General features: G+C 37.4%; 1 protein-coding gene across 1 annotated transcript in view; it reads right to left on the bottom strand.

Annotated features, from left to right (window-relative positions):
• The window catches only part of LOC137390940 (protein mono-ADP-ribosyltransferase PARP14-like), a 68,504-nt gene that overhangs the window by 3,241 nt on the left and 51,518 nt on the right, over positions 1-13,745 (bottom strand). The window contains exons 28-31 of the mRNA XM_068077254.1: positions 6,657-6,896; positions 3,919-4,145; positions 1,189-1,440; positions 255-405 (exon numbers count right to left, since the gene is read on the bottom strand). Coding sequence (XP_067933355.1) covers positions 255-405; positions 1,189-1,440; positions 3,919-4,145; positions 6,657-6,896 — 870 coding nt within the window. The remainder of the gene's footprint in view (positions 1-254; positions 406-1,188; positions 1,441-3,918; positions 4,146-6,656; positions 6,897-13,745) is intronic.

Raw genomic sequence — 13,745 nt, forward strand, 5'->3', positions numbered from 1 at the left:
CTCATATTACACATGGCATGTAGAAGTGGAAACTCATCTCTATTGGTACCCAGTCTACTCCTATTACACATCGCATGTAGAAGTGGAAACTCATCTCTATTGGTACCCAGTCTACTCCTATTACACATCGCATGTAGAAGTGGAAACTCATCTCTATTGGTACCCAGTCTACTCCTATTACACATTGCATGTAGAAGTGGAAACTAGTCTCTATTGGTGCCCAGCAGTATGAAAAAAACCATGAGAAAATTAACCTTGAGACTGGCGCAAATCCTTCCGCCTTATGTTGAATCTAGAGCCACTCTCCACTCCGATCATTTTGTCCAAATAGAGAGTTACATGCCCATTATTACCCTCATACGAGTGTTTTCCAGATGGAGTTACAGCATAAGCTTCTTCTAGAGCCTGCAAGGGAATACAAATAATATCAATTCCTGTTGACAAACAATTTTATTGAGACCAAGTTTTAAAAAGAAGTTTTTAAAAGAACAACTGGATAGCAAGAGCATCAGCAAAAGAGCATAGCAAGGGAAAATCAAGAAAGATGAAAAAGAGAAGACAGAAAGAGAGATGAGAAATGAAGAAATCAAAGGAGACAAGACAACAAGGAATCAAGTGAAGAGAAAAAGAGGAAGTTAAAACGGAATAGGTGCGGCCAAGGACCAGAGTAAGAGCAACATTACTGCGTGGTACAAAAATGCAGATAGAACACAAATGAGGAAAATGCCCGATAGAGAGCGCACATGATTGGAGTGAAGCAAATATCTAAAGCCAACAATTTACAAAAAGAAAATCAAAGCTGAAATTTACTGAATGAGGACTTGCCAACAACCCTACTCACCTTGAACTTTACTGAATGAGGACTTGCCAACAACCCTACTCACCTTGAACTTTACTGAATGAGGACTTGCCAACAAATCTACTCACCTTGAACTTTACTGAATGAAGACTTGCCAACAACCCTACTCACCTTGAACTTTACTGAATGAGGACTTGCCAACAACCCTACTCACCTTGAACTTTACTGAATGAGGACTTGCCAACAACCCTACTCACCTTGTTAGTAGACTGAATGAGGACTTGCCAACAACCCTACTCACCTTGTTAGTAGACTGAATGAGGACTTGCCAACAACCCTACCCACCTTGTTAGTAGACCGAATGAGGACTTGCCAACAACCCTACTCACCTTGTTAGTTGACAAGTGAAAGTCAATCCAATTCCCTCCAATATCCTCGTACATCCACTGTACAGTTTTAGCGATTAGCGCCTCTTCCTTTTTCTCTTGAACCAGCTTTTCAATCTTCTTCAACTCGAGCGCTACATGGTCAGTCATGGCGAGTACATTCTGTGACAGGCCACATATCTTGATGTTACAGAGGATTTGATCTATCTCAAGGCTGACCTTCAGCTCGGCAGACTTGACCTTCAGAGTCTCAAGCTAGTAAATAATTGATAATAAGTGATACAGAATGAGTAAAAAAGAGTAATAAACACAAACAACAAGCAGATCATCAAATTGTGTAGTTGCAACCATAAAAAACGACGGCTCAACAGCGATTGTTTAAAAAAAGTATAGAATGTCAGGCAACAGTTACAGAAGCAACAACCTGAGCCGGTGAAACATATGTTGGTCTGTGTAAAACAGGTATTAATACAAGTTTCAACAACCACAAAATCCTTATTTAATAAAACTAGCAAAAAACAAATTAACAGAACTCAGCAAACACACATAGAAACTACAAAAAAACCCGTCATATGACAGAGTGAAAATCCTAAAAAAATGTAAATCGTATTCTAATTATTCCAAAAGATGCCACCCAACCTCTATACACAAAAAATCCATAATAATTCGCAAACTAATGCGGTGTTCACTAAATAAAAAAGCGAGTTAATATTACAGTTTTCTGGTGGTTCCTTCAGAGTTCAGGCATTCATTAAGTTACCTCTTCAGTCACGGCAAATAACATTGACCAACTATGCATGTGCATAAAATAAATGACTGCATAAAAATTCAGTTTCTTTCTGGCGTTCGATGAATGCATTAGCAAGAATGCAAATTGGCGCGTGAATCCAACAAGATATTGATATATATATTTCTAAGTGTTGATGTGTAGGTGCGTAAGTACGTCTAACTGCAGCTATTAAAATCTTAAAAATAAAATTCCCACAATCTGAAGGACTTGAACTCACAAAAACAGCAACCTCCAAGCTTAAAATCCAAGCGCTCTACCACTGAGCCATACCAGCCATTATGATTGCATACATTCTCATACACGCTATAACATATGCTATAACATGCTAATTATTTTAGCATTGCACCCACGCATCACGATGCACCTGTTAGGAAATATTTTAGGACCTATGTATTAATATGCAACACGACGCTTCTTCATCTTTTTTCGTTAGGGCAAATTTGTTCCGCCCCCACGGTAATAATTTATCTCGAACCTAAAATTCGGTGATTTGTGTAGTGGTCATATAATGTACGTTATTAAGAGATATACATGTACGTCGCTGAGCTCGCCATGGCAAGTTATTCGTAACCGTTATCCGGTATATCTGGTATCCGTTATAATAAAATCGATTATAATAAAAATTATAATAAAACTTTTGTTAAAAGTTTAAAGATTACTAAAATACTTGCTAAAATTTCCTTCAAGTACGTGTTTAGTAAGCTAAATTCATTTAAGTTAGATTCAGCGTTTATGTTACACGTCTGTCTCAAAGGTAAGAACTCTCCACGTAGTACATCGTAATGTTATATTATCTTGTAGATCATAACCACAAAATGCACTAAAGTCATTGTAGGTACCTATAGTTACTAAGGTTAACATAGTATTTTGGTACTATTTTTGATAATTTTTACCAGGAGGTGATTGCACTAGATAATGACTCTGGGTTTCTATACCACTCTATGTACGTCTATAGCCTACGATATTTTCGCATGCCAACACTGAAACAAACTGAAATCATAATTGTATACCAAATAATTTTTGATTGTAATCGTGAAGAAAATAGACTATTAGTATTTAGCCATTACTTGCTAATGACTTTACATTTAAACACTTTTACAGTTTTATTTTTCCTTTTAATTTATTTCAACGAAACACTTCTTTCAAGTTAGGAAATTTTAAACTTACAGCTGTTTAAAAACCTTTACACCTATTTTATTTATTTTTAATTTAGTTGTCCTGAACAAAACCTTTTTCTCATGATATGAAGTTTTAAAGTTACAGTTGTTTGACAAAGTTTGAAAACATTTACAGTGGTTTTTATTTTCTCTCTTAATTCATTTCAACTACGCTTCTCTCATGATATGTAGTTTGAAAGTTAGAATGGAAAATGTTATTATATGTTAAATACAAATCAATTTCTGTCAAAAGACTTTTTTATTACCCGGGAAACGCCGGGTAGCACAGCTAGTATGTATATATACATGTATATACATACTAGCTGTGCCTCCTGGCGTTGCTCGGGTATTAAAATCAGCTTATAAACAATGAGAAGTGATGAGAGTTGCCTACCACTTGCTATTAGCCTGACACATTGCCAATCCAAAATGGCATTAAAAATCAACTTATAAACAATGAGTAGTAATGAGAGTTTCCTGCCACTTGCTGGCAGGCAATTCTCCAGCAAGTGGCAGGCCATTGCCAAGTGGCCTGGCACATTGCCAATGGAAAATTCCAGTACGCTTGCAATAAGCGCTAGGCTTCTAATGTCGGTACTCCATTACGTTGCGTCAGTGTTGTCCAGCTACAGCTATTCTAATAATAGCTATAGCTGGACATACCGAAAACAGAAAACATACTTTGAAAAATATATATACAGATGTATATATATATACATATGTATATATACATGTATATACATATGTATACAGCATAACCTGTTATACAGCATGCATGCTCCTAACCTGAGATGTACTAAGTTTTGGAATGTTATCACGGTCATCTGTATAGCTTGGCTTCGAGCTCCATATCAGCGTGATAATGGCTTTGTCGATTTTAGTCTCTAACTCCTTCTTACAACGCGCTATATCCGCCGAGCTTTTTCCATAAATGTCAAGTTTAAGCAAGTCCTCCTCTGAATTCAAATGGCTGGCATCAAACTTGAATTTCCGTGGAACAGACACCGGCTCATCTGTTGAAATGGGAGAACAGCAGAGATAACTGAGTGTACTGAAAATGAGAATACATTCGGAATAGTCTGCTAACCTGGCGGATACATGGCCTCCTTGTTTACATTTAGCTAAGCGATGGTTTGATCAGATGTTAATGTAGCTTCTGCATTTATGTTCTGTAAAGGAAACCACTACTCCTTTTACTGCTCCACAATAACCAAACCACTCGAGTAAAATGGCTACTATATACTTCACAATAAATATATGTATGAATATAGAGTCAACAAGCATGCAACATGCAATGATCATTGTAATGCGAGACTGCCAGGAGCTCTGCTTTTTTGGCTCATCAGCGCTCCTTATCTGCTCTTTCGTAGTGATAAGCTCTGCTTGTTGGTCACTAAGGCCGACACGGTGGCCGACCCGACAGCTCTGCCAAGGGCCATACTTCCGGCTGAGCCGATGCTCGACCCGATCTCTTCAGTGGTATCGATCATCACCGGTCTCCAATAGTCTTCTCGGCGGTCTCTTCTATCTCTCAACCCTGGGCCTATCGATCTGCCACCACAGTGCTACCTGACCAGTAAACACTCGGGGGTCTACATGGGCGGTGTGCACGCATATGCGCTAAGCATTATGCAGTAAAACCTCTATTTGAACGCCATGACGCTCTATTTTTCAACCCTTTCCCTAGAGTGGCAGTCGAATAGAGGTGACATTCAAATAGTGGCTGGACGTAGTATTTTTTAAATAGCTCGTCAGAATTTTGGGAAGCTAAATTTAACTCTTTTACGGATGAAGTGAATGTCACCTATACTTTGCACTCTCCTTCGGGCAACATCTTTTGATGCAATAAATCTACTAACTTAAACCTCCAGCTTGTCGAAGCATTAGGAAGCTGAGTAATATTTCTACCAGTTGATATCTATTGCTTGCAATTAACTTATGATGATCTTTTACCCTGCATTGTGATCTGTTAAAGCTTTCATTTTTTTTTTTTAATCTAAATTTGAAAGCATATTTTTCATTTTATAACTATATTTAAGGATGTTGCACAAAAGCTCATTACGCTCATTGATGTTTTCAGTCACTGTTAATGTCATCAATCATTCAAATTGTTGTCACTCATTGCTACAGTTTTCAGCCACAACTGGCTTTTTATGTGCAATAGAAGGGAAGTTATGAGGTCAATCCATTGTAAGCCGAGTTTGGATAACTATGAAGCTATCAAATAATATGCTATAAATCTGCAAATTTATAAGTTATAAAATAATAATCTATCAAATGCTACAAATACATATTCAAGAACAAGTGACATAAACAAACCATATTTATAATACATGCAGAAACAAAAATTAATATTTGTAAAATAAAAATGTTTGCATAGTTTGCTTGGTCAGTTGCGTTCTGATTGTTGCTTTCATTTGGAACCATTTCATCTTCTTCTGGCCGTTCAATACCTTCCACAGTGTCTGTTGACCTCAACTCTTCTTCTGCACTGCTGAACCCGTCAACATTAGCGTCCAAAAATTTTTTTAGCAGAGCAAAACTTTGACGCGTTGATATTTAAAATACTTTTCACATAAATAATTATAAACTTTTAGCCGGTTAGGACAATATTTAGCCTCAAATTCCATCATAAAAGTTTAACGGTTTTTCACATCCATCAAAATCTCAAGACCGCGTTAAACAATAAACTACTATTAGCTTGATACAGTTATTAATTATCTCTATGGAGTGGCTTTTAAGGTTTTAAAAGAAAACCGTAAAGCTTTGGAGTTGAAAAACAGACTTCGATACAAATGGCAACAACGAAAGGATTAATTGTAATTGGTGTAACCGAGTCATTCTTATTACCATTTTGCGGAAACTTTTTTACTGATCAGTTAAGGAATTGTAAAGATCAAAGAATGTCAGTGGCGCTAAAATAGAGGTGGCGTTCAATTAAAGGTGGCGCTAAAATAGAGGTGGCGTTCAATTAAAGGTGGCGTTCAAATAGAGGTTTAGAGGTTTTATGGTATCTGGTTTATGACCAGACAGCAATTCCAGACCTTCTTCATACTAGCTCCTAAACATCAGGCACTCACTGTATCTCCTCCAACAGCCAAGATAGGTATATTGCCAGTTAATCAACAAGTCAACTTATATTGAAGGGTGCGTACGTTTGGCACCTGGTTCATTGGCGGTATCAGTCAAAGCATGACAACTGGAGCTATGAGAGCTCTCTACTACCAAATAGGCTGAAGTTTTGCTACTGTGTTGACAAATGCCAATGTTCTTCGGGTAGCACAATTATCTGTCCTTGCTACAGTAGTGGTATAACTCCTCGTCTTATAACTGAAAAGCTCAGTCAGCACAAACTAACACTTATTCAAGTTCAGGAGACAATGTTGCATCCACTCTGGCCAAGTGCCAACAACAATAGCCATCAGTGTAAAGTTAAAACTCACCAGAGTGTTACCAAACTACACAGGCATCTGGCAAACTTTCTAGCAAGTCTATGATAATAGTTATAATTTATAAATACCCACCATCAACCTTTCCAAAGATTAGGCTTGAAACAATGTCAACAACTTTCACCTGCAGCTTTTTAACCAACGAACTTGATGACAGATATTTCTTCATTGTCTTATGAAAGTCATTGAGAATGTCACCTCTGAGGATGACGATGTCAAAATTAGTCAGTTTTGTTCCAGGATTGTCTTCGATATAGCGACTGACTGCCTTTAACATAGTCTTAGCCATGGCATGAGAATCCTCTCCTATTTGGCCTAGTAAGTAATTATATTATCAGACGTAAGATTTTATACAGCTGCAAAAAAAATGTTATCATTTTTAGTATTACACACTGTATACTTTTAAAATAGTCACATGTATGTATAACTTTTTATTGGCATTAGTAATCTGTAATATCTATTATATTATTAATAGTAATATTAATAATAGTAATATTATTAATAGTAATATTATTAATAGTAATATTTGTTAGTAATCATCAGCACAATAATGTTTTTCATTACGTACCAAAAAGAAAAATTAAGTGAACAGACAGAAATCAAGTGATGTTAAGTGAGTTGAACAGAGGAGTTTTGATATTGAGATATGATACATGGATATGGAGACACCTTTCTTTGTATATCTACTAACAGTGTTGTAAAATGCTTAACATTTTGCTATAGTCTGATAAACTGTAAAATGAATAACAAGCTCAAATGATTAAATGGTTCATGTCGATAAAGTAAAACATTTTTTTGTACAAACCATAACAATTGCAAACGCATAAGATTATTGAAAAGCATGTTTTGTTTTAATCGAATCAATAAATAGTTGCAACGCACTTGTTACTAGCGATTGTGAAGAACTTGAAGTTACTGCGATTGGCCTCTCGGTAACAAAAAATTGATTGGCTATAGACGACACCATATTTTTAATATAATTTTGTAAAATTACTGTTTATTAGGTGCTATGTTATTTTTTGTAACCACCATCTAATTTGGTTGCGGTTTTTTTGTTTTTTTATTGTGAGTACAATTACATCATTGCAACTACCAACCAAATATCAACAGCTAGCATTTATAAATTACAGACGCCATCTTTTAAAAAACATGTTACGCTAATGACTAGTAGATAGCAGGGGAATAGATCTTTATGTTTTTCAAGTAGATCGTTATACCATTCTCTAAGTCTGGAGGGAATAGTAAACACTTATGTTACCCTTTACAAAAAATCAAAAATGTGGATTGATAAGTACTCCCTGAAGCCAAGATGTAAAATACACTGCAGTTGCAGTGAGTTTTTGCCTGAATATCTAAGTAGTTGCATTAGCAGTGCAGTAGCAAACATGTAACAGCCATGCAGTATGCATTATAATTGCATTACATACTTTTACTACTGCGCAGTAGCAGTAATGGTGCATGCAGTATTGCCCACTGCACAGTGTGCAGTGATGCATACAGTGGGAGTGTTGCTAGCGAACATTTCGCAATGCAAGATATAGTAGGAACTTTTGGGTTATACTATTCATAAATGCACAGAAATTTTTTGTAACAGCTCATAACAGAATGAAGTATTGAGTTGACTTGGTGGCAACAACAATACAACCACAACACAACCACACCACAACCACACCACAACCAGAATACAACCACAACACAACCGCAAGATGTGAATGCTGTTCAAATTTGTATATGAGTGTGCAAACAAATTGACAACAATAATCGTTTTGTATATGGTTGAAATAAAAAACAATTCGCGTTTTAGCATATATATATATATATATCTACTACAGTATATAAACGGCAATTGTTTTCTGTGTCCGCCTTATAGAGTACTGTACTTTTCGGACTATTAGTCGCTACTTTTTTTTGACGGTTTGTGAGCCATTCGGCTTATATAAGAGTGCGGCTATTCTGTGGTTTTTTCTTTCACCGCTAGGGCGCATTAACAGGAATCTCCGATTAGTGCGCTTCTACATATAACTTTTTCATCGTTTTTACACAAAAATCACGTGATCTCTGGTTAATGCGCCTCTTTACAGCGCCCAACGGCACTGCTCCGTTTTAAACAGCAAGGTTGCTGCCGTGTTAAAAAGCACCGTCCTGAGTTCTGCGGCCTATACAAAGGTGTCTATACAGCTATAAAAATGTACTACTCATTAAATAAAATAAATTAATGAGTAGTAATTTACATGCAATTAATATTTTTTGCCAACGTGCACCGAGAAGGTCAAGTAAACGTTTGTTTCTTGCGGCCATTGGAAAAAACGCAGTTCTCACCTACTAAATTTCCACATCAAAAAGGTAAGTGCTTCTTATTCAATATTGTATTGTCTATGAATTGCCACACTTTCAATACATAACCCTTTCACTTGCATCCATGTACAAATTTAGCTATCGGCCTACTGCCAGCCATTTTGCCGATATTGCTTCATATGTATACAATATTTTTTCAATTTCAAACTCCATCTAGAACGTTTGTTTTGGTTATATATTTCATTTTGCCAACATGTTAACAAGCACTGCTATGCAAAAAAATTCATTGTATCTATACTTTGTGCATTGATAAAGCGATGTGAAGCTACAAAGCCAAAACGATCCTCTACAATGTTCCTTATTCTTACAAAACCATTACTTTCACCACCATCAGAGTCAGTGCTGCTATTGCTATTTTAATTACCTGTGTAATCACAAAAATCTGAATCGGCTATAATGTCATCAACATAAGTAGTTATTTGTTTTCTAACTCGGACGCGTTTGATGAACTTACACAAAAATTTTCGTTTTTAAGTTGGAAATCCCCAAACAAAGATTAATATATTAAACTTTAGGCTAATTTTATCGAGAAATCTTAGGACAACACTGTCACTAGCATAAAAGTCCTAAAGACCGTCGGTTATGTTATCAACGAATAATAAAATTAAGTTACTAGCAATTGCTGATAAAGTCGCAAAAATGCGTCTACGCGGTCGACCATAGTAAATGCATAAATGAGTCTACTTCAGCGAAAGGGTTGGAAACGTTGGATTTGCCACTGTTTGTGATAGTAAACATGTTCATTTCCTTCCGCAGCCGAGTTACTTTTACTTTTTTCTAGCTACGAGTACACAGAACTACAGCTACTACAGAACTTGCACGGGTACTGCTACTGAATTTTACCTACTAAATTTCTACTTCAAAAAGGTAAGTACATTTCATTCAATGTTGTAGTGTACTGTCTATGAATTGCCACACCTCAACTACTTAATAACATTGGATTTGCCACTGTTCGTGATAGTGAGACAAGTTCATTTCCTTCAGCAGCTGCGTTACTAATTTTTTTTCCAGCTACGAGTGGGCCTACTGTAACTTACTACTACAGAACTTGCACGAGTAATCCGAGGGTTGCGATAGGCGATGTTGAAAAGAAAGAGAGCAGCTGGTATCGACTTACTGTCACCCTGCTTTAGCCATGACCAGCTGTACGTCGCCTACTCAAAAGTAGGCACAAGCCAAAAATTGTTTGTTCATACAATCAACAGAAAAACAAAAAATGTTGCCTATCCGCAAGTGTTGCGTTGAACTAACATTGTGTTATTGTTATGTCATGCTATGTTCTTCATGTTCTGCTATACCACATGCAGCATTTTCTAACATATTTTTCAGTATATATATATTTTCATACATTCGTTTTCCTTATTGTATCTCATAAAAAGGCTATTACGTTGGCGTTATGTTTTATTATTGTAAGGTGCTAATGCTGTATCTGCCTTGACATCATACTGTCTGTGCTGTTATACATATAAATTTTATCGACACAACCTCATTACTGTTTGTATATACCATGTCAAAACACAGGCTATAGACGAAAAACTGGTGAGCTATGATTAGTGTTTTAAGCATGTAGAAGTATCCACTTAATAAATGCTGGCGATAGCAAAATATTTTGTATAATTTTTTAGAAGATGCAAAACTTTTCAATACTGCCAGTTTGAAAAACTTCAGTTTGCCTAACAATGTCAATTTTATTATCAGTTTTCTGTACACAAGTAGGGCAACTCCGATTTGAGTGGTTTGAGACTGATGCATTGTAGACTAGCTGTAAAATGCATTGCAGATTTCCATTGTTTTCCCCAACATTATTGACATATATGACTGCATATGTGTATGCATAGTGCGGTCTGGGCAAAAGATTTCAGTAAACTGCATATTTGGAGTTGTTTTACAGTATGAAAGACAATTCTCAATAAACCTCTAGCTGTACATGAATCTGTTCCCGCGGACGGGTAATGCAGCTAGCGGTTTGGGGCCGTGGCGTCACTCGGGGATGCGCGAGAGACCTTTTTCGCCCCTAGTGCAGCGAGAGTATCTAGGCGCGGCTTTCCGGATGAATGAGTTGGCGAGGGCGAGGCGATTGATTGCAAAGCGATTGAGTGCTAGGCGATTGATTGCAAGGTGATTGATTGTGAGTGCGAGGCGATTGGTTGCGGGGTGATTGGTTGCGAGGCAATTGGTTGCGCGTGCGAGGTGATTGATCGCAAGGCGAGTGCGAGGCGAGTGCAAGGCGATTGAGTGCGAGGCGATTGATTGCGAGGCGATTAATTGCGAGGCGATTAATTGCGAGGCGATTAATTGCGAGGCGATTAATTGCGAGGCAATTTATTGCGAGGCAATTGATTGCGAGGCGAGAGCAAGGTGATTGATTGCGAGGCGGGTGCGGGCCGATTGATTGCGAGTGCGAAGCGATTGATTGCGAGGCGAGTGCAAGAGCGCGATTGTCAACTGTTGGCGGATAAACACTGGTCAGCCAAGGCGGGGGCTCGGCGGCAGAAGAGCGCGATCGTCAACTGCAAATATAGACGGGTATGAGCAGATGCATGAATCTAGACACATGAATCTAGAATATTTACTAGATTTTACACACATCTAGCTGTAAAACACATTGCAGATTTCCATTGTTCTCCCCAACATTATTGACTTGTATATGTATATGCATATTCAGGGCAACAATTTCAGTAGACAATTTACATAATAATACATCAGGGCAACAATTTCAGTAGACTGCATATTTGGAGTTGTTATACAGTATGAAAGACAACTTTCAATAAACCTTATGCTGCACGTGAATCTATTCTTGTAGGCGGGTAATGCAGCTAGTGTTATATATATGTATATATAATATTAATGAAATTACAATACAAAGCCGCCAATTTCATCGATCAGAATGGTGATAGCGCCCGCGACTCCCTAATCTGAAATGATGTCGGAGTTAGAGCACATGTTCATGAGCTTGTTGAACATAGCATCTGATAATTTTGTACCATGTAGTACAGATGTTTGGAAAGTCAGCAGTGTAAGTTGATCAACAGTATCGACTTCACATTCATTGTGTTCCATGCGCTAAATGGGTTCGGAGTTGCCCGCTGCTGATAAATTTGCACGCTGCCGTTTTAACGATTCGGAGTTGCGCCATAGACCTTTCCATGATTCGTGACATATCCCTCTAAACAATTCTTGTTAAAGTAGACTCGCTTTTGAGTCAGGTACACTTTGCAATTGGAAGCAACTCTGAACCCATTACTAGCATGAAAACGCAGTGATTAATGTGTAGTTTCAAGGTTTAAAGGATGCGCATTTCCAGCATGCATGGATTGCTGGGTTCCAGGTAATGTTTTATGAAAGTAAATGCGCAGTAGACCGCAGGGGACAATTTGCAGTAGTTCAGTTGCGGTAGTAGTACATGTCTACTGCGCATTAGAAAATTGTAATGAACTGCAAAATCACTACATACTGCATTGTAATGAAGCAGTGCAGTTGTAATGCAGTTCTAATGCATCACAACCTCGATAGTAGATGTTGTTAACAGAATTAAATAAATGATCTCTTTAAAATGAAATGCTCGTTATGAGAGTAGATTTAGACATTCACCTTCGTTATAGCCTGAGAACATTGCTGCTTTGCGGAGCACAACCATCATCACACACACACGCACACACACACACACATCCCACCCGGTCCCTCAGTACCAAAAAAGAATAAGTGACTTTTGGATGCGATGGACAGTTTAGCACATGCGAAGACTCAGAGCATGGTAGATGAATGAAAACAATTAAAAGTACAGTTTGAGAGTGAGAGTTTACTTGCAGGGCAAAGTTGGCAGTTGCAAACTTAGGTGCCTTCTGCAGCTAGCCTGAGTGTTAGGGTATATTTTTTAGTTAACCCAAGTACTAGGATACCTTGTTGATAGTGATACTCTTAACTAAGCCAAGACAAGTACAGTACACTAACATAGCTGAGACAAGTACAGTACACTAGCATAGCTGAGACAAGTACAGTACACTAGCATAGCTGAGACAAGTACAGTAGACTAACATAGCTGAGACAAGTACAGTACACTAACATAGCTGAGACAAGTACAGTATACTAACATAGCTGGGACAAGTACAGTACACTAGCATAGCTGAGACAAGTACAGTACACTAACATAGCTGAGACAAGTACAGTATACTAGCATAGCTGAGACAAGTACAGTACACTAGCATAGCTGAGACAAGTACAGTACACTAACATAGCTGAGACAAGTACAGTATACTAACATAGCTGGAACAAGTACAGTACACTAGCATAGCTGAGACAAGTACAGTACACTAGCATAGCTGAGACAAGTACAGTATACTAGCATAGCTGAGACAAGTACAGTACACTAACATAGCTGAGACAAGTACAGTACACTAACATAGCTGAGACAAGTACAGTACACTAACATAGCTGAGACAAGTACAGTACACTCACATAGCTGAGACAAGTAGAGTACACTAACATAGCTGAGACAAGTACATTACACTAACATAGCTGAGACAAGTAGAGTACACTAACATAGATAACCATTTTTAATGAAAACTTAAAATGCTTGTGTTTAGTTAAATTTATATCTTTACAGTGTTTAGAAGTATTACACCTCATATTATATGAGTATTACACCTCATATTATACAAGTATTACACCTCATACTATACTAGTATTACACCTCATATTATACTAGTATTACACCTCATATTATACTAGTATTCCACCTCATATTATACTAGTATTACACCTCATATTATACTAGTATTACACCTCATATTATACTAGTATTACACCTCA

Source organism: Watersipora subatra, chromosome 3, assembly GCF_963576615.1.
Source record: "Watersipora subatra chromosome 3, tzWatSuba1.1, whole genome shotgun sequence".
Lineage (NCBI taxonomy): Eukaryota > Metazoa > Bryozoa > Gymnolaemata > Cheilostomatida > Watersiporidae > Watersipora > Watersipora subatra.